We start from the raw sequence: 24,805 nt of genomic DNA on the forward strand, positions 1-24,805 counted from the left end.
GGTTGAGCTGATCAGTTCCGCGTATGCTCCCACCGCGCGGGCCCGGCTCCGGCGCTCCCTGGGGGCGGGCGGGCGGTCGCTCGCTCCGTCTGTCGCCTGTCCTGTCGGGGTGGGGCGGCAGGGCTGGTGTGCTGTTATTCACCCCCGGAGCAAAACTTGTCAGGGGGCCGGTTAGCTCAGTTGGTTAGAGCGTGGTGCTAATAACGCCAAGGTCGCGGGTTCGATCCCCGTACGGGCCACAAAACAATTTTTTTTTTTTCCCCTCCCCTTTCTCCGGTTTGTCCCGGGGACTGCGCTTTCCCGGCCACCGCGCCCGGTCGTGCCGAGACACGCTCGTTGTCTCCGCACACGGACAAAGGCGCGGGGGGTGGGGGGAGCTCGCCCAGCGCCCCGCAGCACTCGCCGTGCTCCTCAAGAGCCCGCGTCGACTCCGGCGGAGTGTGGATTCCTGCTTCTGAGAGGGCGGCTGCCGCGCCGGCCGGCCTGCAGCGTGCTCGGGGCACCCCTGCAGGCGCGTCTTTTTCCGTGAGGGTGTCCCCTCACGCGTGGCACACCCTCGCTTTCCCCTGCTCGTTGGTCGTACTCCCCGCGGACGTGCGAAGCCCCACCGACGGAGTGACGCGTTGCGGGGTGCATGCTGCGTCTTAAGGGGCACTTAGGAGACGGAAACCGGGCTCGCGTCAAGTCCCTGCAGCCGGTCTGTGTCACTCGCGGGTCCCTTCTCCAACCCCACGCGCTCCCGCCGCCGCACCTCCGAGGCTTTTTGCCGCCGCGAGGCCGCCGTCGATGCCGGGCGGCCCCACCCCCGGGAGCGCCATTGGCCCGCGCGCCGCCGGTGCCCCTCGCTTCGCCCCGCGCCTCCGAGATCTCCCTGGGGGGGGGGGTCGGTTGATGCGGCTCCCGCCCGCTGACGCCTGCCAAGATGGCGGCTCCTGAGGAGGGGGGCACCGAGGCGCCGCCGTCCCCTCCTCCCGCTGAAGACGAGCCCCCCGGAGGGGCGGCCGCCGCCTGCGGGGCTCCCCTCCGCGTGGCGGCGGGCAGGGCCGCCCAGCTGGCGGCGGCGGAGGGAGGGGGCGCGGTGGGGCCCGTCGCCCCGCCGCCCCCCACAGAGGGCCAGGCGCTGCTGGCGGTGACGGAGGAGCTGGTGCAGAGGTTGGCCGGCACCGTCCTCTACCTGCAGGCGGACGGGAGCCTGGTGGAGGCCGCGGGGCTGAGCGCCGAGGAGCAGCGGCGGCTGCTGGAGCAGCTGCTGGCTGCCGCCGAGAGCCCCGGGCTGGGCACGGCGGAGCCGCCGCCCCCGCCGCCTCGGCACGGTGCCACGCCGCTGGCCCCCGCGGAGCTCCAGCGGGTCATCGAGCAAGTGAGCAAGGCCCAGGAGCAGCAGAAACCGCCGCCGGCGGCCGCCCCGCTGGAGCCCTGCCCGGGGCCGCCGCCCTGCTGCGGCGGGGGGTGCCCGCCGCCCCGGGACGCCGGCCCGTTGCCGCCGCAGGCCTGCGGGGCCGCCCCGCCGCTGGCGAGCATCATGCACAACGCCGCCCAGCAGCTGCAGAACGTGGCCCAGCAGGTCGCCCTGCAGCAGGGCAAATCCATGGCGGCCGCCCGACTCCTCCCGCAGAAGGTAACCGAGGCGGGGGCTGGGGAGGGAGCCTGCGGCGCCCATTTGGTGATGAAATCCACCGCCGAGGGCAGGTCTCGGGGGGGGGGGGGGGGCAGGGTTAATGTTTTTTAATTATTTTTTTTTGCCTTCCTCCTCAGTCCCACCTGCCCTTGGGTGTAGACTCGAGTGTCCAACTGAAAGACACAACTTTCAACGTGGTTTAGGAAAATCCGCGTTTGAATGTAGATACTAGCTGCTGTGATCAGCATTTCGTCCGACTGCACATGCAGCTAAAACAGCTTAGAAGGGCTGTTTCATAGTGGTTAAGTGGTGATGCACAGGTAGTGTTGAGTTAATGGTTGGACTCGATGATCTTAAAGGTCCTTTCCAACCAAAACGATTCTAAGATGCATGCCCCTCTTACAGAAGGTGACCTGGGCTTTCAGCTCATGGTTTGGGATGCAGGGGTTGTCAAGTGATTGGTTCGAGCCGAGGCAGAAATTTGGATGAGGAGACACTACGAGGGAGATGAACAGTAACACGTACCTGCTCTTAATCATCATCACAAAGTTTTTTTTGAACTGAGCACTTATTACAGTACATCCTGAATCTGGTATTTGGCCCGTGTCGTTTAGCAGACTGTAGTTCTCCTGCGTTTGGTTTGCTGAAGGTTATGAATCTGCCTAGGTGATGGCATTGACTCTGCTATTCCAGAACAGGCCTGCTAGCAGGAAATAAAGCTGTGACCGCCTGAGAGCAAACTTTACATGCTTTATTGAACAGCAGTCACATCAGTAAATGTGCAGGAAAGCCCATAGCTTGAAGGAAGGGAATCTCTGCTTTGATGTTAAATCTGTGCTTTGATGCATTAAAAAGGAAAACTAATGATGTGCATTGGTTTCTTTGTGCTTTGTTTTAAGGGCATGTGTGTATCCTCTTGATAAGTATTGTCTTTATTTATAAATACTGTATTTGTGTAATCTCAACTCTTCCTTTTTTCCACAAAAGCAGCTGGAAGCCATTTGTGTCCAAGTGCAGCCAGGACAGATGAAGGAATCTGAAAGGCCAGTGCCATCATTGGCACCAATCCAGTCCAAAACTATAACGCTGAGTCAGTCGGTTGGTAGAAGTTCTAGCATACCAGGACTTGGCATTATTAATCCCCAGATAATTAGGATACAGCCTGTAACAGGAACTGAGCAGCAGCAGCAGCAGCTATTCCTGCATAGTTCTTCTGAGTCTCCAATTCAGTTGCTTATGCAGAGACCTTTACCATCTCACGGATCAGTGTCTGTGAACAAGATTCCCACATCTAAGCTGCTAAATGGACAGAAAGCTACATGTGCCACAGTATCGGCTCCAAGGTCTCCAAATATTGCCATGGTTGCAGCCAGTTCAGCAAATACTCTGTTACCATGCCTTGAAAAAAACCAAAAAGATGACAAGTTTAAAAAATCCTTGAAAGTGAAAACTCGTTCTGGACGGATTTCACGCCCCCCAAAATACAAAGCTAAAGATTATAAATTCATTAAAATGGAGGATTTGGCTGATGGTCATCAGTCTGATTCTGATGACTACTCTGAGCTGAGTATAGAAGACGATGAAGAAGGAAAGGTGAAGGGAAAGGATGCGTTATTCAGTTCTTCAAATTATAATCTGAAACCCAAAATGTTTAAATGTCAGACTTGTGAAAAATCCTATATAGGAAAAGGAGGATTAGCAAGACATTATAAACTTAACCCAGGCCATGGACAGCTGGAGTCTTCACCTCAAAAAATACCTTTAAATAAGCCTAATGGAAGTGTATTTGTGGACCATGCCTGTGGAATAAGAAAGGAAATGATGAGTCCAGCACATTTGGATTTAATTGTCACTTTAAATAATGAAAATGCACTAGCTACCAATCTGGAAGAAACTGTTGGTTCGAAGGCTGGAGAACAGGTAAAGTGTGTTACTTAGAAAAGCTGTTAGTTCTGTGGGAAGTACAATGGCAGTTTTGTAGCTGCATAGTCTTGTACTGCTCAGAAATACCCACCCATACACTAAATTAAACAAATTTCCCATTGAATCAAAATATTGTCTCTTGCAATGTTGCAGGAATAGTATTCATGTACAGGCACATAAATGTTCACTGAGTGTTCATTGGTCTAGAGGAAAGGTGTCCCTGCCTGTGGCAGGGGGGGTTGGAACTAGATGATCTTTAAGGTCCCTTCCAACCCAAACCATTCTATGATTCTATGATTCATTTGTAACTGGTTTTCTGACATACAGTTTTTGGCTTGAAAAAACCTTGTCTGCGTAAATAGTATTCTTATCCAAATGCACAGAAGAATGCTGTGTTGTTCAGTTATTTAGCACGACAGACAGCAAGACATCATCTGCTCTATCACTTTCTGTTACTGAAATAAGAGATTTTTCTGTGATGACACTTGTTTGGAATCCAGCAGTGGACTGCAGCTTTTCCTAGAACGGGTTTTGAAAGTGTGGCTTAGCTACCCCTGCAAACCAAACACTTCAGTGAAACTTGAGTCTCTGGGTTGGAAGCTACTTCAGCTGCAATTTTTTTTTCTGTGATGTTTTAATCTGGTCACTTCAAAGTAAAGTTTCTCTTTCAATATTAAAATAACTAACATCTTGCAGCAAGAGCTGATACAGCTGCTGTCTAGGAAAGAAATACTCTTTTAGATGTAGCAGTGTCATATCTATTACTTTTATTTGTAAATGTGAAGTGTTTCTCAGATATGTGAAAATTTACAGCTTAAGATGCCAGTGCGGCAACAAAACTCCCTCTTCTCTACACTCTTCTATCATTGGAAAAAGAGAATGCAGAATACTGAAGTCTGCTCTCTGTATTATTATGTAGTCGTTACTTCCCTGTGCAGCACTTATTTTACTCAGGATGATGGGAATTTAGAAAAATTTCAGTCTCATATGTAACGCTACTCATATGTAACTCATATGTAATTACTACTGACTGCTAGATTGCTGTTGTACCTGCTACTTTTAACTGGCAAATAAGCGTTGTACAAATCTGCACTTTAACTCATTGATTTGTCATAGTTTTTGGCCAGGTAAATACTTTCTAGAAAGAATAGCAGGATTATTAAAACTGGTACATTGATACAGACAGGAAGGCAATCAACATCCCCACACTCAACCTAGTCTTACATAATATTTAGAATTAATTTAGTAATTTAATCCCTGTGTAGAACTGACATAAAATTGCCCTTTTTTAGAGCTTTCCTAATCACTAGAATAGTAGGGAGCTACTGAACATTGGGATGAAAATGTACTGATATGAAAAGAAGCCTGATACGCCTCAGTACTATTGTAAACTCCTCTCTTAAAACTAGGACATTCTTAGAAATTCTAGCTTAGAAGGGAAGACAAGATGTCTTCAGTAAGAAATCACTGCTTTCATCAGTAAAAAAATTTTGCAGTGAAATCACAATGATAACTTAAAAATAGAAAAGTGTACTTTGACTTTGTCATGTGGTCTGTTAACAGAAGCTACATAGCTATGTTCTTAGGAAAGGCTAAGGTTTTTGAAATGTGGAAATTGGGCAATGTATTTTGATTTTTAATTACCAGGCTTGTCATTGCTCATGGCTGTCTGGAGTTTTGTCTTTCATATAAAATCTTCATGCTTTGACATAGTTACAGTGAAGCCCAGTTTTTTCTTTGGGTGTGTTTTACTGCTAATTAAGATTCACTCCTACAACCACTTTGTTTGAAGAGGACATATTTTACTTCAAAAATATTCAGCATATTTAACTGACATAAACCAGCTCTTTAATTCTATTCCATTAATCTCTGTATTTTGTATGACATGTTGTGGATCAAAAATGCTAACTTTGCAAATAATGGCATACCTGTGTTGCAGAAGTAGCAGTTACTAATGTGTTGGATTTATCCCACAACTTTATTTGCAGTTATGCTTGTATCCAGCTTTGCATTTATTTAATATGCTATTTATTGTTAGCTTAGATGAAGAAATTATACAATTGTCTTCCTCAAAACACTTTAAAATGGTGAATAAATACTTTTCTTTTAATTAAGACTTGTAAGTCTGCAGAAAGCAGACACTTGTTGGCAGAACAACAAAATGAAACCAGTTCAGGACACCGGGGACCCGTAACACCAAAAGGACCTGGAAGACCCAGACGACGAAAGAGACGTGGTCGACCAAGGATGGGTGGAAGATCTAGGTGTTCTGGAAGGCTTAGCAGACCTGGTCAGTCCCCTTCAAAGTCACTTAGTAGTGTGTCAGCAGAGCACAATGTAATCAGAAGAAAAGCTAGGTTAAAAGAGGTATGGTTCTCTTCTGCAATTACTTCACAAGTATCTTCCCCTTGTCCTCTTTTTTTTTTTTATTATTTTTGGATCACTTATTTTCAAGGAATCATTTTCCAAAAGATTGATTTTTTTTTTTTTTTTTTTTTTTTTTTAACATCCTTGTGTACTGACAAGATGAAAGCCTAAGATGTCTTCTAAGAAGAAAACATTAAGTTGTCTTTAAGGAAAAAATACTTCTAGCAGAACACTGGACAAAGGGAAAATGGGAACTCAGTCTCGACAGGGACTTTTGACATGTAGATATACTCTTGCTATCCTCTTTCTGGAGAAGGAATGTTACTAGCTACTATTATTATCATCTCCTCCAGTACAGTAAAAAGCCATAAACCCAACTGAAGTTGGGCAACATCAAAAAAGAAAAACAACGCACAAAGCAGCTCTTGTGGGAGGATAGAATGGGGATTAAAATCCATGCAGCTAACCCTATTTTTTGTTTGTTTCCTGTCTGTTGTGGAACATCCTTTATGGCTACTAAATGTTGCTCTTCTTTCTATGAGTTGGCAACATTTGTGGGACTGAGTTTTGTCTGTATATGGGTAGTAACTGTTTTGAGGTCTTCTAATTTATCTCTTTTGGCGTTATGTTTGCATCTATTCTCAAAGCTGCTTAAACATACAGTGTATCTTTCAAAAAAGTAGTGGAATGCATAACCTCTGTAGGCTGCTTTGCTCTAATAAACTCATTCTGGCTTTTGACAGCTAATACAACAATGCGATAATGAAGACTTAATGGAGCTGGCTCTCCCACGTCTTACAAAGCTTGTTACAGTATATGAATTTTTATTGATGAAGGTGAGTTTTTTTATGTAAAAATGTTAAATTATTTCAGGAAGACTTCAATTAGCATGCATAAAAAGATTCCTTTAGAGATGTATCTGAATTTCCTAAGCTGGAATTGTGCAGAATGTAGATCACTTCAGTCTTACACAGACAAAACTCTGGTAGGTCTTTTGGTTGAAAGCCTTTGTTTTTGCCACCTGGTTCAGTGGCATTTTTGAATATTCCATAATCTTTTGACTTTAATGTTTCGATTTTAAAATGTTGAACAGAATCACAGAATCACAGAATGTTAGGGATTGGAAGGGACCTCGAAAGATCATCTAGTCCAATCCCCCTGCCGGAGCAGGATTACCTAGATCATATCACACAGGAACGCATCCAGGCGGGTTTTGAATTTCATAATACAGGGAGGGGGAAACAAACCCTTTTTTTCCCCTCTTATTTCTAGGTTGAAAAAGGGTATCCAGCCAAAGCTTACTTCCCAGATGTGTATAGGGAATTTGAAGACTTGCATAATATGGTAAAGAAAATGGCATATGATCACCTCAGTAATTCTGATTTGCTGAGTTGCCAGCAGCCTGTTGAAATAAAAGATGCTAAGGTAATACAGCACTCTATTTGGAACTGATTTTTGTTTTGTTTTATTTATTTTAGAAGCTTTACGTTTTTATTTTTCTCTGATAAGCTTTGTCATCCTGGTAAAGTTATTTGAAGAAAACATGTTTTTTGATGAGCAAAAATAGACATTATTCTAAAAAGTCCAACAACTAACCAAACAGAAAAAGAAATCCATAGTAAAACTACAGTTCTAATTTATGGCAGTAGGTACAACTAGAAATATATAAAAAAAGTAAAATAAAATTCTAGCAGTGCTGATATCTGTCTTGCATATGTAGGGTAGTATGAAGCTGCATGCTACTACAAGGTGTATTTAGCATTAACTCCTAACAAAAGTACATCTTGATGTTTGATTAGGAAGGAGGGGGCTATATTTAAAATGAGTGGCCTCGATTTAAAGGGATAAGTGGTTTCATTGCAAAATGAGGACAAACTGAATGCATCTGTGCAGTTCACAGTCATACTAACAAATATAAAAGGTAGTGAATACATTAATAAAACTGCAAACTATTATTTCAGTGACTCTTCAGGTTAATTTTTTTATGCAGCTGTATCTAGAAAGACAATGTAGGTTTGGTTTTCTGGTTGTGTTTTGTTTAGGTTTTTTTTTTAATGTGGATCTGATTATCCTTAAGGATCCTTACCAATCTGTGTTCCCCTTGCTTAGAATAAAACAGCTCTTTGTACCTAACATATTTTTGCTTTTCCCTTTTCTGTTTCCAGTAGTGAAAACACTATTTTATATACTACCTCCAACAAATTTTCTAAATGATGTGCTAATAAGGTACATCAGCACTGAACTTGCAACTGCTATGAGAGGGAAAACTCAGAGTAGGGATGGTGGAGATAAGATTTTGGTTCTTATAATCTTGGTTTAAAAAGTGAAGTCCTGTACGGTCTGTTAGCAGTGGTTAATATTTATTTTTCAGAGTAAATTGTGACGTTCACTGTCACGTACGTACTAAAAAGCTTTCTAGAATTACTGTCTGCTCACCTGGCTATTTTGTAATTAACACTGATGTTTCCCTTTGGAGAAATGAAGTTGCACCAAGTAAAGGGATGCTGTTGTTGCTGACAGTCCCAAAATGGAACCTCTTTCTTGCTTCTCTTCACTGTTAATGTGCCTTCTTAATATAGAAGTATGCTCTTTAAGAAAAAAAAAAAAAAACCAAACCCAACACAAAACCCAAAACAAACAAACAAACCAACCAACCCAGCCTGGAGAAGTTGTATAGTAGCACACCTACGTAAGAATGAAGCACAGGAATGGAATAGGGTGGGGGGAATCCTTAACTACTAAGAGATATTCTTAAACAGGAAGACTTAAATGTTTTTTAAATAATCGAGAGTCTTGACAGTGTTCTTTATTAAACTCTGCTCTTAGTACTGTCTCCGGATTCTATATATAACCATTGTACTCCTAATTCATCTGAGTTTGCCTGTTAATATTCACCTTCAAATGAAGGTCGTGTTCTATTAATACAGAGGCTAATAGAAAACATGGGAGTCTAAATACTTCATTGAGCTGTGATGATTGATTGTCAGACTAGACCCTGCATAATTCTAGTTCAGTTTTAAGAAAACAAATCAGTATTTCAGCATTTATGTATTCAGATTGGAGAGGCTAACTTTTACTTTTTTTCCTATAACTGTTTTTAAAGGTTGCTGAATCACTAGGAATTACAAAAATACTCTCTGGAGAACAAAAGATGCAAGGTGTAGACTCCTGTTCACAATGTATAATGAAAATGGTTAGTGAGCAAGTGCCTGTGGAGATACTGGGACAAAAACGGTTAGCTGAGGTATGGAATACCTTTGTGAAAATTAAAAACTAAGACAAATTAAAACTTGTTAAAACAGATAATACTAGTATGACTTCGTAAGGAATAATTATCTGACTCGTGTTAAAGTAAGGCTTTCATGGTGTTTGGAGTTTGGAAATACTTAAAGAAGCACCCTCTACTGTGGTATCACAGCAGAGCATATGAATTATCATGCTAAAGATGTACTTTGGGAACACACTTGGTAGCATTCAGGACAGAATCTCAAAGGCTTACAGGTAATGTCATGATACAGGGAAGAAAGAATTTTGTTGACGCGCTAGTAAATGGGGACCTCACAGTGAGAAGGATCCTCAGATTCTACTAACTTGTGTTGGAGTAAATGGGCTAACCTACAGCAGGCTCAGATGTTGGAGAAGTGGTTGCGCTGCTAATTGCTGGTTGGTGGAGGTGCATGAAAACAGTTCCTGTCTTTCCAACAAGTCAATTGACCAGATTTAGTCTGTTTACAGCTGTAGCAGGGAGCTGTGTTTCCTCTTCTTGAAAGTCCTATCTCTATGGTCTGTCCTCTTAGCTGTCTACTTTTTATTTAATGCAGACTTGTTTCTGGTGGTGGGTAAATAAGAGTAGTGCTTTTCAATTTTCTGCTGGTGGTTAAATTTAAAGAGCTGATCAGTCTTCATTAACCAAACAGTGCTGGGCAGGCTGTTCACAGCCCTTTACTGGAGAGGGAGCTTATAGCAGGTTTCATCCCATACAGCTAATCACAAAGGCTCAGAGAGAAGCTTTGATGTTCAAGCAAAGGCAGATTGTTTCAACCAAATATCAAAAGTAATCAGTGGCATTATGGTGAAACGTGAGGGCTGTGTTTAAATGCTTGCTTACCTTTTAGGAAGACCTTTAGTGTAAAATCCTGTTTTCAAGGAGAGTATCAGTTCACTGCCATGAAGTGCCCACCGTTAGTTTGTGATCTTTTCCAATATTGTCAGCTGTTACGGTGTCAGCCAGTTAATTATCTCTTGTATTGACAGAGCTCAGGGGAGGAACTGTTGCCATCAGCCAAAAGGACCAAGTCAGAAGATGTAATGGAGAATGTGAATAATGCTTATGCCAGTCAAGATGAAGTGAAAGAAAAGAGTGGGAATTTGTGTACCCTGTTTGAAAAAGATGGTAACCTCTTTGATTTTCCAATTCTGTTCTGTTTGTGGAGGAGCTGAACAAATCTCTTTGTTCTTCAAGCTACCGTGGTTTTTGTCTTAAGGTTTCATTTCTTAACTCGCTTCCCAGGTCCTTCAAAAGCAGCTGTTTAACTGGAAAGGCCTCATGGTGGTTAAAAAGTTATGGATGATGCAGACCACAGCAGTAGCTCAATTCTGAATGTAGCTCAATTCTGAATGCATGATAATCCCGTTACTGATACTACTGCAGTACTATGAGCCATAGTACTGTCCTATATTGGATGCTTCCTAAGTGCTTCCTGTCCGTCTCCCTTATAGCGGAGATTGTGCACAACCTTTGCGTCAGCAGTGGGAGAGCAGAGGAAGAGAAGGCAGTGTGTGTCCCCTTCCTTTTTGTCCCAGCAGACTGCAAGAGCAGAATCATTAGAGCTTTGTGGATCCCCGGGGAGGGGGAGAGCTGCTGCAGGCTGTCCTGTATCTCAGGGTAGATGTGGGACCTGAAGATTGGAACTGAGGCACCATTTTCCACCACAGTCTTTGAGTGCTTGCCTTTCTTATTATCCCTTGTCTTTATTCCCCCTGCCCCTCAGATTGGCAGGGTAACAGCGGATTAGAAAGGAACGTGATATGCGTCCCCGCCTGTGATTTCCCAAAACTTCACTGGTCTTTTATGCAAAAGTGTTGCAGTAATTCAGAGGCGTTATGATCACTGTTGTGAAAGATTCCAGCCCTTACCCATCTCTAGTAAGATGTGTACATCAGTACCATCCTCTTGCTTTGTATCTTTTTTTGGTGTTGCTGTGAGCTGCTTTGCTTTTGCCCTTTGCAGGTCCTTCTGTCAATGGTTGGTTTTGTTTTCCCTCTTAGTTTATTTTTCTTTCTCTGAAAGACTCTCTGCACGACCATGCTTATTTCTTGTTGTATTATGATTTTCTTCTGCGCTGAGTTTTTTAAATTTTGTTTCACTTGCACCTGCTAGTAGGGCTTTTGCTCGTCTACAGTACAAAAGTTAAAAATGGTCCCTTCTGCAGTGTTAGACCTCCTTTGTTGTGCAGTGATCTCTTTCATAACAAAAAACCCCACCTACTTGTTCCTTTTGATCTTCAATAATAAAAACAGACAGCTCATGCTACTGCGGTTTAGTAGTTATTGTTCAACTACCTGCTGGGTTTGTGACCTGGCTCTTGGTCCAGGTCAAATAACTGGTAAAACACACTAAATGTCTAGTGTTTTTTACTTTTTCTGTCACCTGACAAAAGTGCTCTCGGGGCTGTTAGCACAGCTCATTAGATATGTAGTAACTTGATGACATGTCTCAGTCCAGGATGAGTTTGATTATCAACAGAAATTGGTTATCAAGTTTAAATGCTCCTCTCAAATCACTAATGGAAATGGGGATGAGTAGCTGACAACTTTGTGCCTTTATCTTCTAATGTTACCGGCTGTATGCCAGATGGAAAAAACTGAGTTTGACTTTCAGCCCAGGTTGTTTTTAGGATTAAGAGAAAAATGCTGCTTCTAATGTAAAGTCCCTTGGTATGGAAATATTCAATAATCTTTCACTCTCCAAAAATTCCTTAAGTGTTTTTATTCTGGCTTTCTCATTGGGAAGTGCTGTGAAACTCTTGTAAGGTGCTTCAGGTTTTCTAATAGGGGGGAAGAAAACAGGGAAGTTGTCTAGCTTTTCCTCCAAAATGATTGCTAAAAATAATTTTTTGGACGTGCAATATTAGATTGCCCAACGAAATGATTTTTCTTTCACCTTTTCAGGTTTTAATCCATTAAATGGAGAAATCCTGCTTTCAGAAGATAGACATATCACTTGCTGCACAACTGGAAGTACATTACTGACAGCAGAGGAACATAATTCACTTGTTAATTCAGAAGTTAGAATCGATGCTGAAAATTCAGGTACCTTCTCCCAGACTGTGAAAATGAGGATAGAGTATTCCCAACCTGCGAACTTACAGGGACCAGATATGGCAGGTGACGCATCTCTGCTACATGCTGAAGTTGTATTGCCTGTTGAAGCAGATGGCTCGCCTGAATTAGTTCAAGCGCACTTTGTGAGTGAGAATACAGCAGGTGGACTGTCAGCTCCTGAACTTTGCAACTCCGTGTTGGAGAATACAATGGGCAGTCAGAGCACAAATTTACCAACGAGTGAAGAAAATGGTCACAACCAAAACTATCAGAAACTGCAAGAAGAAAACAGCAATTTTGCAATTAAAGAACATTCTGAACAACTTCATAATGCTGATATGAGTGATGAGATGCAGGAACTTGAAAAAGTTCTTGCAACAAACATTGTGCCAATAACCTACCCACACAGTGCTCAGACTGAATTGCACCAGAACCCTGTCCAGGAAGCCTCCCTGTCTGCTCATGTGAACCATGAAAACTCTTTTAAAAACATGAATCAGTTTTCTTGTGGGACAGAGGAACAACATGAGCTGGAGAATACAGTTACTGTAGGTGAAACTGTAGCCTTTGAGATTACTGATGAGAGCCATGATTTTTTGTCTCAGGGACATGAACAGATTTTTATTCAGACTTCAGATGGGCTTATCCTGTCTCACCCAGATACTGCTGTTCTGTCTCAGGCAGAAGGCATCGTTATTGTAACCGATTCCAATGGTACTACAATGCACATTCGCACACCTGAGGGGATACCTTTGGAAACTGTGGAAGCACTACTGGCAATGGAAGCAGATGGCCAAAGTGAAGATATTTTGCTCTCGCAAAGTGAATTGGAGCCATAAATTAGAAAACTCTATATGCTTTCTTCTGGAAAAGACTGACTCTATAAAATGTATATTTTTCTAATGTGAATACTGAAATAATTGAAATTTAACTTATTTGTAAACTGTTTCTATGCCCTGTACTTTTTATAACTTATGTTTATATAAATCTAGCAGCATTGCAACCAAAAATTCTAGGATTAACATTGTTCTATTTGCTTTATATGTTGGGGGTGGGTGGAAAGCAGAAATCTGTCAACCCTAAAACTGTTGCACTATTCCCTTTTGTTACGTAATTCCTTTTCTCTCTAGCCATCTAAAAATGCAGTAAGTTGTACTGCTGCGCAGCAGTGATGTCCTGTGTATTGGCAAGCTGTATATGGGTATAATAAAAACTATATTGAAAATGTGCATTTTCTGTGCCATTGAGATTACAAACCCCTTTGTTATTGCACTTTCTTAAAGCTAGCTTGAATATTCATTAGCATCTAGACTTGATGCACATAAATCTGCCTGGAAAAATGGGCAGTTTTAAATACAAGCCATATTTGTGCATCCTGAGAACAGTGTGACAGCCTAGCTGATCCTTACTTAAATAAGCATCCACTGAGGTAGAGACAAAAATAGCCTCAAACAAGATCTGATTTGTACTGAACTGTTGGAAATATATTTAAGTATGCTTGTCTAATGTTCAGCCACACCTTCAAAAATTGCTGTTACTTAGACAGAAATGGGAAGGTAAGTAGCAATCTGATTTTCCTTAATGAGATACCAAATTCTTCTTTTATTTCAGTCTATTTTTGTTAGACTTGTACTTTTTTTCTTTCAGATGATGCATCTTTTATCAGTTCTAGGCTTTGACCTAACCGTAACCACTCGGAGGTGGTAGTGGTCAGAGGATACAGGCCTACCTTCTAAATAAAGATACCGTACAAAGCAAGGTTCTGCTGGTGTTTCAAAGTCTTTGATTGTAGTGAGCAATTCTTTTATTACACTCTTCTGAACTGACTAATAACTACATAAGAAACAATCAGCTGTTTAGAGCTATAATGGCAAAACATCTTTGCAGTGGTTTTGCAGTAACCTTCCTGTGCCTGATAGCAGTCAATAAGCAAGGGGGTCTGTGAATACGAAGACTCCTTCCTGAAGAGCTTATTTCCTCTAAGAAACAAGAACAAACCACAATTTCCACCTGCGCAGAAAATGAAAATCTGCTTCAATTCTGCCTTCCCTATTGATTTTCACATGCTGGGAAATAAAATACACCTACTCTCATTTTAACAATTCTATAAGTGAGCCCACCTCTTCTGCTTGGAAAATAGTTTTCAAGTATGAAGATGTTTCCATAGTGACAAGGGTCTGGCCCTACTCAGATAAATTAAGGTGGCTGCTAAACTAGGTGGAACACTAGCACAGAAAAATAATAAAATCCAACAAAGCTATTCATAACTGATTGTATTCTCCTTGAGCTACAGCAGAAGTTATTTTTAGACGCTAGAAATTTGGAATAAGAATAGAAAAGCTGTCAGAAACAACCTTGTTGTTGAACAGAGCAACACGTCAAGAAAACGTTTCCAATTCACATCTGTCTGTTCCGTTATTGCAGGAAACTCATATTCGTACCTTGAGTACTGTGTTCAGTTCTGGGCCCTGCACTTCAAGAAAGATGTTGAGGTGTTGGAGCGAGTGCAGAGGAGGGCGACCAAGCTGGTGAAGGGTCTGGAGGGTCTGACCTACGAGGAATGGCTGAGGGAGCTAGGGTTGTTTAGCCTGGAGAAGAGGAGGCTCAGAGGTGACCTTATTGCAGTCTACAACTACCTGAAGGGAGGTTGTAGTGGAGTAGGAGTCAGCCTCTTCTCCTGGGCAACTAGCTATAGGACAAGAGGACATAGCCTCAAGCTTCGCCAGGGGAGGTTCAGGTTGGACATCATTAGGAAGCATTTCTTCTCAGAAAGGGTCATTAGACACTGGAATGGGCTGCCCAGGGAGGTGGTGGAGTCACCATCTCTGGATGTGTTTAAGAAAAGACTGGACATGGCACTTAGTGCCATGGTCTAGTTGACAGGGTGGTGTCAGGGCAACGGTTGGACTCAATGATCCCAGAGGACTCTTCCAACCTGACTGATCCTCTGATTCTGTGATATTTCCCTTACCAAGCTGATGCGGTTTCTGCCTGGAACTAGTTAAGTAAGTGACTCTACTTTTTCTATCAGAAATCTGTTTCAGAATCTCTGTTTTAATTAGATTTTTCTAGTGTCAAACTGCAGCCATTATGGTCATTTCATCACAGTGTGCATTTCATGTCACTGGTTTTTAATTCAAATAGTCGTTTCAAGGAGAATCAAGGGCAAACATCTGTCAGGGCACAACAATGGGTCAACAGCACTTAGAAATGCTACATAATTGTGTGAAATAGATCTCAATCAACAGTTTATATAGGAGCAGGTCATATGGGTAATCAGTAAGTGGGAGGAATTTAGATTATTCATCATAATGAAGTAAGCAGAAGACCTAAATTCACATTGGGGACAACTAAAATTTGATGACACAGCTGCGTAGTTTCCACATTGTAGTACACTCTTCTGAAAAGCGCTAATTTGCAATAGCAGCTAACAGTTATTAAAGGCTGGGTAATTGTAGCACCTTCTCCATGCTACCCATGTCTGATGTAATGGTATGCTACAGTGATTATTATGTCTTGGGGAGTGAAAGCAAATGAGAGTATTGAATTCCACTTCAGCATTTAGCTATTGCATTAACTGTTTCTCCTGAACACACTCTCTACTCCCTTTTCCAAGAAAGCAACATGAAAAAGAAAAGCAAGAATTTGGGCCACTGATTCTTGTCATGTAAACTGCTAACTAAAAATACAGAGAGGGCACACCGTTAAATTAAACCCACTTGACATCAGAAACATTAATCCAAGGAAAAGCTCACTGAGCCCTGTGACAGGAAGCAAACAATATGGGACAAGGACATGACTGAAGCAGGTCTTGTTTTTATTCAACAGATGCTTTCATAAAACATCTCTAAAAGAAAAAACTTACAATGAATTAAAAGAGACAAGATCTTTTCATATAATGACTGTGAAATGGCGAGTAGTACTAAACCTTCCCAGTATGCTAGTTCAGGCTTGGATCATTCTTCAAGGGTGATGTACCTAACCACACTATAATCAAAAGCAAACCGGAATTTACACTAGTGTCTGTGACAGCTTTTCAGGACCGCACACCAAACTACGTGGATCCTTTTGGATCCTGCCTTTTGTGCTTTCCTTTTCCCCATTTATAAAGCAAGTACAAAAGCACTAGCCCTGTTAAATCATGAAAAAAACCCCCACGAAAGATGAAGAAATGCAGACTTTCTGTGGTGAAAGGGACACTGTAGGTATTTTAGACTGACAAGACTTAGAAAGTAGTTCCATTCTTTGCTGTAGGTGTCTATGTGCACTGAATCCTGCCCAGACTACCAAGCACTGCTTACCTCTTTCTGATTACAGGGCACTTTTAGCCTCCTACACGTAGCCTCCCTATTGCACTTAAAATGGATAAAGCAACCAAAACCACATTGTCCCATGCAGAAAAAGGAGTATCAGCTGAGACAAAATAATAAATACAAATACAGAAAAATATTTTTAATAAGTTTTACAAAAATTCCACTTACTTGGTAAGCCTTGCAATTTGCCATTTCAGTTTCATGTAGGCATCATTAGAAGCAAGCCCTGTAACATTTGAAAGGCTAGCACTGTCTATGTCCTGTTTCCAGCAGCATGGCTTCAAGTAGTAGTTTGCTGCTGTTCTCAATGTAAGGCTGGTATAACCATGATGATAAATAGACCATCATCAGATCCTGGTCAGCAGAATGGGCAATTTCTTGTACAATTGTTTGCTTGAGTTGTAGTTCCTTCTTGTACATTTCAGAGAGCTTCAGAGAAACCTCATCTGAAATGGATTGAAAAACCAAGCACATTGACCAGAACATTTCAGCAATTCTGAAAGTTAATAAAAGTTAATTTATGCTTGTAGTATGTTGATCATTAAAAAACCCCTACCTTACATAAGCTATTCCCCATATTTAGACATCTGGGTTTTTACAGCATTAATAAAGTTTGTAGACTAGAATATAAAACGCTAAATGATTTCCTCAGCTTTTGGATGTATTTTATACACTTGTGACTTTGACATGAATCCCCTTGTAATTCTAGACTAAGCAGTGGTATTGATTCTCAGGACCCACTGTAAAATTAGCAATTATAGTGATTCTTTCAAATAACTGAAATTTGATTTTAACATTTGGTAATGCTATCCTGAAATACAAGCGTCACATTTTGGAGTCACTGTTGATTTTAGCTAATCTAAAGGATGCCCTCACATGCTGTCAGGCACTTTAGCAATGTATGATCACCAATAAGTGACAGTAATAGTGAAAAATAACGGTAGAACAAAACAACAGACCAAAACTGAAGTGTGTAATGTAAAAACTAATATTGTTACCAGTTATGTTAGTAATACTGGTAGAGGGGTTAAAATATATCTATGTAACAATCTTGAATTGTTTGACTTTCTAAAGAACCACACAAATTAATTTTAAAGAGGGACTGATCTTGTGTTTCTAACTTAGGCTCAACTATCACTGCCTTCAGGAGGATTAGTCTTTCATGGAGTAGAGCATCACTAAATGATTCAGTCACAATGAGCGTTTTGAGAGCAGTTGTCTTTGTCATCCTTTTAAGCTAGCAGAAACTAATCCGTAAGATTCCCGCTAACTTGTGGTAGTGAAGCAAGAAGCAGGGCTTCACAAAGGTACGACTTTCACTTCTCAAAGAAGGCAGTTGGTTTGCATGCAATCAGGCTTCTCTTGAATTCAAACAGTTTTAAAACTGCGGTAATACCACCTGGGAGGCAGTACCTTTTGCCATCAAGTGAATGTTAAAAGGATTGACATTAACAGTAGACAGTAACTGAACATTTCTTTACTCGTCTTGACTGACACTGAGATCAGAGTATTTTTCTTTGGCTGCCTGAGAACTAACTGAGGTATAGCTTGCTCTTTGCATTCGAGGATTTCATTTCAGTGTCAAGTAAAAAGTCAAGTCAGTTAAGCCTATGGCTTAACACTACTGAGTTGCAAATATGTCTCTCCCTACAAAGGATGTGGCTGTTGCAGCTTGGACACTGTAAGCTGCTGACAAGCTTAGTTTTATGCTGCAATTGTTGCATGTCAGACAATGCATGGCAATTCATACAAGCAGTCATCAGCAGTAACCCTAAGCCAAGTGGTGCATTCATGTGTTTATTGATTAGTCAATTATAAAGGAGACAGATACACTCTCTCTCTCTAAGGCAAGACATCCAGATAAAAGGGTTTATTTTTCAGTCCTAAATTAGATGACATCAATGACACAATGCAATTAGCTCAGATAATCAATATTTTACTTACAGAAGTACGGTGTGGGCCATGTATGAAAGAAGGGTGCTGTGCAATTCCCAGCTCCATGGTGGAATGTTTCCAAGTCACAGATTGCTTTAGTAGTCGAAGTAAGCTTTTCCATTTTCTGTTGTATTTTTGTCTGAAAATGATGAATGTGTAATGTTAATGAATAGCCCAGGAACATTAGGCTACTATAATCTTAAACATTTTTTTAAAACACACTATTTCTGAAGCCTATTTAGTCTTAACATTTCTAACTCGCTTTTTAAACTCCAGACAGGAATCAAGGCTGGAATTTATATACAGATTTAATGAGATACCCTAAAATTTTGAACACTGCAGATATAACTTACTGACTCTTATTTTGCATAATTCTTTTGTTTCCCCTGTGTAGAAATATATTAAAGCCCTCTCTCATTTTTTCACCTCTCTCTGGGTTTTTCCTATAGCAATTTAGTACTGGGGAAAAACATCAGATTGTCTACGAATAAGTGTTGCACAAGCCCCATAAACACAGTCTTTCTTACATTATCATGTCAAGTTGAGTTAAATTTGATTTCAAAAGATCAGCAGCAGGTGAGATAAGCAGCTCAAGCTATGACTGACAATATATCTAGGCTCATTTAACAGCTTGCTTCAAAAAACAGGTCATTCCATCCACTTCCTTCATGTTCACCTGACTTTGTGCATTACTGATGGGGACTAATATTTACAATAAAATAGAGCTTGCAGGCAGTATCTTGAAGTCAAGAAGCTAAAATACAGATATTTCTATAAACTCGTAAGCTGGTACAGACTCATAAGGAATGAAAAATAAAATATGTTTGTAGTAGCTATGTTTAGTATCCAAACTATCACTGGTTGCTTAGACTCCTGTTACTCAGGAGTAATAAAGAATTGCATCAACACACTTGGTAGTCTGAATACAAAACTACCTCAAGCGAAAAAAAAGAAAAAACCCCAAGTTACTGTTAGTTTTCCCCACGGAACAAAATTTAGGGAAAATCTAGCTGCTTTCCTGCTTATTTTAAATACTGGACTGGTATCCTGTCTGTATAAAAAAATAGATCTATCATCTTTTTAATAGGCCTCCACTATGGCAGAAGGCTGTAAAAGTTATTTTTAATAAGAATTTTGAATTACAGTATCAGGCAAAAAAAAATTCTTTTTGTTTCCTGTTAAACTGACAGGTGACATTAATTGCTAGCAATGTATCCAGAAAAAAAGGTGGGTTACATAATAATTATCTTACTCTAGAGGAGGAGTTCTGCATAGAAAATGCAGGTAGGCAGACTAAAAATATAACTCTATTACGTCTGATCAAAGAGAGCTGCAAGGATATGATGGCAAGTAAAGCACTGCTTTATGCTTTGTTGTTTGTTTTGTTCTAACCAGAGGTAATATTCAGGATTAGAAAACAGGTGCAGTTTTAGAATGCATTTTTTGTACGACTCGTTTTCAGAAGGTCACTTTATAAAGGCGGGAGTATAATTATAAGCAGAAGGCACAGGTAAAACCAATTTTCAAATTTACCGATCAAGCAAATAAATGGTGCACACTGGATTTATAATCATTTAGGTTTGAAGCCAAAGAACTATGAATAAAAATCCCAAATTTCTGTTTACAACAAATACTTGAGGACATTTCCTTGTGTCATACTTGAACACACTTGGAATTGATTCATATTGACTAAGATTGAAAAATGAACATTACCATATGCTTTAAGGTCTCAAGTAATTCTGCACAGCAATTGTCCAGTTCTTCATTGTATTTTGGAGTTGGCTTTTCAGATTCTGTGGCACTGTTATCACATGCTATCTCCAGTTTGTTGTCTTGAAATCTAAAATAGAGACATAAGGCAGAGTAAACAGCTGCATATAGGTTTACTCGAGCTGTGCAGATTCAAAATCCATGTGGTCTGATCCTACAAAATCTCTCTCACCGGCTGTTCATGAGAATTCCTACTAAGAGACATGGCTATCCAAGTGAGCAATTGGGGTTGGTACCATAATCTTCAGAGGAACATAAAATTACTCTACCTTAGAGCATGTGCTTGAAAAAACAGTTGCAGGTGTTAAGATAACACCTTTTCCCACTTCACCTTGCCCCTGTGTTGGAGGTTATTCTCTCATAATGGACAAGGTAAGCCCCAGCTTCAGCGGCTCCAGCTGACAATCCGGTGCCTCGCCACAAACTCACCTTCATGCACAATTTAAGCTAAGACATTTAACTGTGAAACCAGAGCAGCTAATATGCAGACACCTATCCTGTCTTGCTGTCTTTCCCACAGGAGCTGTAAACTTAGGGGAGAGGGATTGCTAAAGAGTGAAAGCAACATCTGACACCATTACAGCAAAATATTCCTGAGCTTGTACCTGTCAGAACCCTGTCAGACAAGCCCTGTTGAGCTGTCAGGACTCTGGAGAAGTTTCTTCTCAAAACCTTGTTAATTATAGGTTTTTCATTACAGCATGAAGATAACAGCTCTACCAAAGTGGGGTTTTTTGTTGGTTTTTTTTAAATCATCACTGTTATAACTTTTTTGTCTATATAAATCACTGATTCTTTCTTAAAATCTGCTGAACTTTTGACTTTAGTGAAATTTGGTAATACTAGCCTCAGTGTAAATATGCAAGAAAGTAAGGGAGCTCACACAGGCTGAGATCTATAGGATTAGATTCTAACTTTGTACAAGTATTTTAAATATCTGTTATGCTTGACTGTGTATAATAAACATGTTCAATTTCTTGCAAATATCATTACTTTATGAGATTATCTTAATATTTATATTTATTATTTGAATGTAAATAGTTTATGTAACCAAAAAGTGCAACTGCTGGGTTTGATCTGAGAGCTAGCTTATCCACTGTTCTTTCCTCCCATCTCCAAAAATTACTTTCTAGTGAAGAAAACAGATTAATTTCTCAATAAAGGCAACCTTTAGGCTGTCTTTAGTTTTATGTATTAGCATACTTACTGCTCGCTGATCTTCATGTTGACTATTTTGTTTGCCATAGTAAATCCATTATCATTCAGTCTCTCCCATTTCATCATTAAATTATGCCAGTCTGCTGCATTATCTTTAAGTTTTCTTGCACTGACAGATAAACCAGGTCTTCTTGGAGTAACATCAGCAGGACTTTTTGCTATATGAGAAAATAAAGAAATTCAAGCCATTTAAAGCATACAGAAACAAATCAGTGTGCTGTCCGGCAACCGTTTGTGTAAATGATTTCCTTGCTTTACTGCTGGATATTGATTGAAGTAAAATGGAATTTACATTAACTGTCTTCAGTCATGGGATCTAAATCCTCATCTATCAGCCTTATTACTATTTATAAGAAAATCATGTTGTTAAAAGATAATGCATGTTCTGAGATATTGTAACCTGGACAGTAGTGGCTTTGCAGTACTGACCGATCTAGCAGTTTCCTGTCAATGTAGGATAGTCGAATGCTAACACAGCGTACGATGGTAAGAAATCATGAAAACAATTACTGTATGCACGCAGTGCTCATGCCATGAACGTCTGAATTAATTCACGTCTACACGTGAGCTGGAAGTGTTTGGGAGAAAGCTGCGTCCTACTGAAGACAGTGGGTGCTTTACCACCGACTGCGAAGCCCACCTTTCGCGGTGTGTCCTCAGAGGAGCACACAGCAGCGCGACCCTGCTATACATCACCCCGTTCACATGGAGCATCACCTCAGGCAGCTCTGCCCGGCACCTGCAGCCCCACCTTCACACCTCAGGCCCTGCCCCAGGCAGCAAGAGGGCCGCAGGCCCGGCCCAAGCCAAGCAGTAACGCCCGCCGCTCTGCCCGCACATTTGCTGTTTCTAACTTTTAATTAACAGGGACGCTTGAAAAGTGGTCACAGACGTGAAGCCCGCAGACATGGCAAGACACGGGTGTCACTCGCTTCCCCGGGGGCAGGAGTGAGGTGCTGGGCACCTTCCTCGCCCGCACCTACATCCACGCGTAAAGGTAACAGGCCGGCGGGCTGGCAGGGCACAACAGACACCTAATTAGTTTATTTAGGAAGCGCCAGGACCCGGCCTCTGGCTGCTCCCCGCTGCCCCAGGCCCAGCCCTGGCCCCCTGCTCCCACCCGGGGGGAGCAGCCGGTCCCCCGGGGCCTGGCCTGGCCGGTGCCGCCGCTCAACAGGGCGAGAGGAGGGAGCGGCGCAGCCCCCGCGGCCGCCCTCACTCACCCGCCATGGCGGCGCCCGCGGAAGTGCGCTCACGTCCGGCCCCGCCCAGGCCCGGCCCCGCCGAGCGGCGCAGGGAGCCGGGGCCGCTGCTGCTGCCTCGGGGGCTGGGGGACGCCGCGCTCCCTCACTCACTCCACCCCCGCCGCCGGCAGCTATGGCCGCCCCGCGCTCCTGAGGAGGTGAGTGGAGCTGCGTCTCCGCGGAGGCGGGTTGGAGCCGGCTGAGGGTTTGACCCGGCTCTCGCTCCCCTCCCCGGCCGCCGCAAGCGGGGCCTGCCGGGACCGCCTGTTGCGGCCAGGCTGAGCAGATGAGCCCGGCGCGGCGAGGGGGAGCGGGCCGGCTCTCCCGCCCGTCTCCTGCAGGCTGGCCTTCGGGGAGCGTGAGGGTGCGCCATTGCGTTTGGGGAGGGCGGCAGGGGGCGAGGCGGCCGTTACGCGCCCGCGGGGCGGCTGAAGGGGCTTCGCCGCCCCCCGGCCCAGCTGGGGCTCTGCGTCTGGGTGGTAAATCCGGCGTAAGCTGAGGTAAAGCCAGCGGGAAGGTGAGGCGGCGTTGCTGGCTGCCCGCGCGGGAGCCCCCGGCTCTATTCTTCCTCCCCTGTCAGGAGCTGCAACCCCTCAGGTGCTAGAAAGTAGCTTGTTAGGAAGGAATGGTGTGAAACGTCTGCCGGAATATCGAAATACATTTAAGGAAGGAAGGTTTCCTGGAGAAACTCGGTGTCCCAAGGCCATCAGAGTGAGTACAGCCTGGTTTCCCCTGACACCTTGGCGTACCTGCATGAGCAGTGACCCCAGGTGCTCCTTTTTCTGTCCTTTCCCTCTCTGTCACCTTGATTGGTTGGTTGGTTTGTTTTTTTTTCTTTCAAAATAAACTCTTGAGCCAAACCCGCAGCATTTCATAAGTCATGTAGAGCCACAGGCATGTTAATCAGGTAATTGTGACCTGTGTGGTGGCTGGTCCGCTGCCTGCAAACGGGATGTGTGAGAGCAGAGATCCTCGTTTCAGTGGGAATTTGTGTTCTCCCTCTGCTTGGCAGCTGTTTACTGTGAAAAGCTTTGGAGATGTGGCAGTCAGGTAGCCTGCTCCTGAGGCTAAAAATGTGAGAAATGAGAGAAAATAAAACTGCTTTTCTTTTTAGTTGGCAGGATCTAGCTGAGATCAGAGACTGTTGTGTTTAGCTGTGGTCATATATATGAGTTTGTCCATGCTCTAAAGAGCTTAAATTTAAGTTTTTATACCAAAGAAAAAAAAAACAGCGCTGTTGTCCTCTTATACAGACAGGACACTTGAGCTCAGAGAAATGCAGTTACAGCTTTAGCCTCTCGCAGTCAATCTGTGGCATACCCTGGAACTGAACTTCTAACCACTGCCTATCTGTTCAGCCGTGGGATTATCTCTCGCATTAGTTGTCTCAGGCAGCATTGAGCCTTGTTCCTGTTTCTGAGACCAGAGAAAATGAAAAAAAGTTTGCTTTTCAAAACATGGCCTTGAATGCAATATTTAAAAGCTTGTTGTGAACTTCGTGAGTTGAGAAGGAAGGACTCTCTTGTCTGGTGATTGTTTTTGATGCGCAGCATAAGGTGTTTTTCTCTATCTCTGCTCCAGGATAGCTGCTTAGCACAAGCTGATTTGCCCTATACAGCTGTTATGTACTTCAGAGTAACTGTGGCTGACACAGTGAACATGTGTGTCCAATTCCAAAATCTGAGAAAATAGATTACATCTACTGTTTACTTTTGATTAATGAAGTAGGAAAAACAGATAACATAATCCTGAAGCTGTTAATGAAGAGAAAGAGGCTGCATGTGATACACAAATGTGATTAGGGGCATGTTGAAGACTTTAGGCTCAAAAGCAGAGAATTGTGGTGTTTGTGCAGAGTTTTTGAATATATAGGCCATATTAATTCTCCAGTCGTTTATGCATTTGTTTTGTGTACATAAAATTACCTAATTAGAAGTATTTTTAGTAGAGTGATGATTTGAGCTTTCAGCTATATGTTTTCACAGAAGCAGTGCAAGTGTTTTGTTAGTCTGTAAACCGCTCAAGATGAAACTAACTTGTGTATGATGGCGAGAAATTAGAGTTTATTAATACATTTTTTGCTTCTACAGGGT

The 24,805-nt window shown here is 42.4% G+C and overlaps 3 protein-coding genes and 1 non-coding gene across 9 annotated transcripts in view; 3 read left to right on the forward strand and 1 right to left on the reverse strand.

Annotated features, from left to right (window-relative positions):
- Positions 1-165: 165 nt before the first annotated feature.
- TRNAI-AAU (transfer RNA isoleucine (anticodon AAU)) lies at positions 166-239 on the forward strand. The gene has a single exon. It is a non-coding gene; the product is annotated as a tRNA-Ile (tRNA).
- A 463-nt stretch (positions 240-702) lies between these two features.
- On the forward strand, positions 703-13,795 carry ZNF839 (zinc finger protein 839). Of its 2 annotated transcripts, none has more exons than XM_068399520.1 (8): positions 703-1,618; positions 2,606-3,538; positions 5,657-5,908; positions 6,652-6,744; positions 7,181-7,333; positions 9,012-9,152; positions 10,163-10,301; positions 12,080-13,795. In XM_068399520.1, exons 1-8 carry the CDS (start codon positions 923-925, stop codon positions 13,069-13,071), a joined length of 3,399 nt encoding a protein of 1,132 aa, XP_068255621.1. In that variant the 5' UTR covers positions 703-922; the 3' UTR covers positions 13,072-13,795. The 2 variants fall into 2 exon arrangements, with proteins under 2 accessions (XP_068255621.1, XP_068255622.1); XM_068399521.1 differs by having other exon boundaries at positions 1,478-1,618; positions 2,609-3,538.
- On the reverse strand, positions 3,000-22,774 carry CINP (cyclin dependent kinase 2 interacting protein). 2 transcript variants are annotated; one of them, XR_011048057.1, is made up of 6 exons: positions 22,692-22,774; positions 21,458-21,626; positions 20,194-20,320; positions 18,490-18,619; positions 16,714-16,991; positions 3,000-3,016 (listed from the first exon to the last, which is right to left on the reverse strand). XR_011048057.1 is itself a non-coding variant. In XM_068399522.1 (5 exons), the coding sequence occupies exons 1-5, from the start codon at positions 22,696-22,698 to the stop codon at positions 16,789-16,791; spliced, it is 636 nt and encodes a 211-aa protein (XP_068255623.1). In that variant the 5' UTR covers positions 22,699-22,774; the 3' UTR covers positions 16,029-16,788. The 2 variants fall into 2 exon arrangements, 1 of the variants encoding a protein (XP_068255623.1); XM_068399522.1 differs by lacking the exon at positions 3,000-3,016 and having other exon boundaries at positions 16,029-16,991.
- The window catches only part of TECPR2 (tectonin beta-propeller repeat containing 2), a 50,333-nt gene continuing 48,278 nt past the window's right edge, over positions 22,751-24,805 (forward strand). For 3 of the 4 annotated variants that reach the window (XR_011048056.1, XM_068399516.1, XM_068399517.1), the window contains exon 1: positions 22,793-22,870. The gene's annotated coding sequence lies outside the window, so the exon portion shown is untranslated. Of the gene's footprint in view, positions 22,871-24,805 lie in introns of all 4 variants that reach the window. The other variant, XM_068399519.1, reaches the window with a different exon arrangement.

This window comes from Nyctibius grandis, chromosome 4 (genome assembly GCF_013368605.1).
Source record: "Nyctibius grandis isolate bNycGra1 chromosome 4, bNycGra1.pri, whole genome shotgun sequence".
NCBI lineage: Eukaryota > Metazoa > Chordata > Aves > Nyctibiiformes > Nyctibiidae > Nyctibius > Nyctibius grandis.

Coding starts and splice junctions, on each gene's coding strand:
- ZNF839 (XM_068399520.1), top strand. CDS start 923: ATGGCGGCTCCTGAGGAGGGGGGCACCGAGGCGCCGCCGTCCCCTCCT. Junction 1,619..2,605: donor CCCGACTCCTCCCGCAGAAG/GTAACCGAGGCG, acceptor TTTCCACAAAAG/CAGCTGGAAGCCATTTGTGT. Junction 9,153..10,162: donor GACAAAAACGGTTAGCTGAG/GTATGGAATACC, acceptor TTGTATTGACAG/AGCTCAGGGGAGGAACTGTT.
- CINP (XM_068399522.1), bottom strand. Junction 18,620..20,193: donor TTGAGACCTTAAAGCATATG/GTAATGTTCATT, acceptor CATCATTTTCAG/ACAAAAATACAACAGAAAAT. Junction 16,992..18,489: donor ATGGCCCACACCGTACTTCT/GTAAGTAAAATA, acceptor AATCCATTTCAG/ATGAGGTTTCTCTGAAGCTC.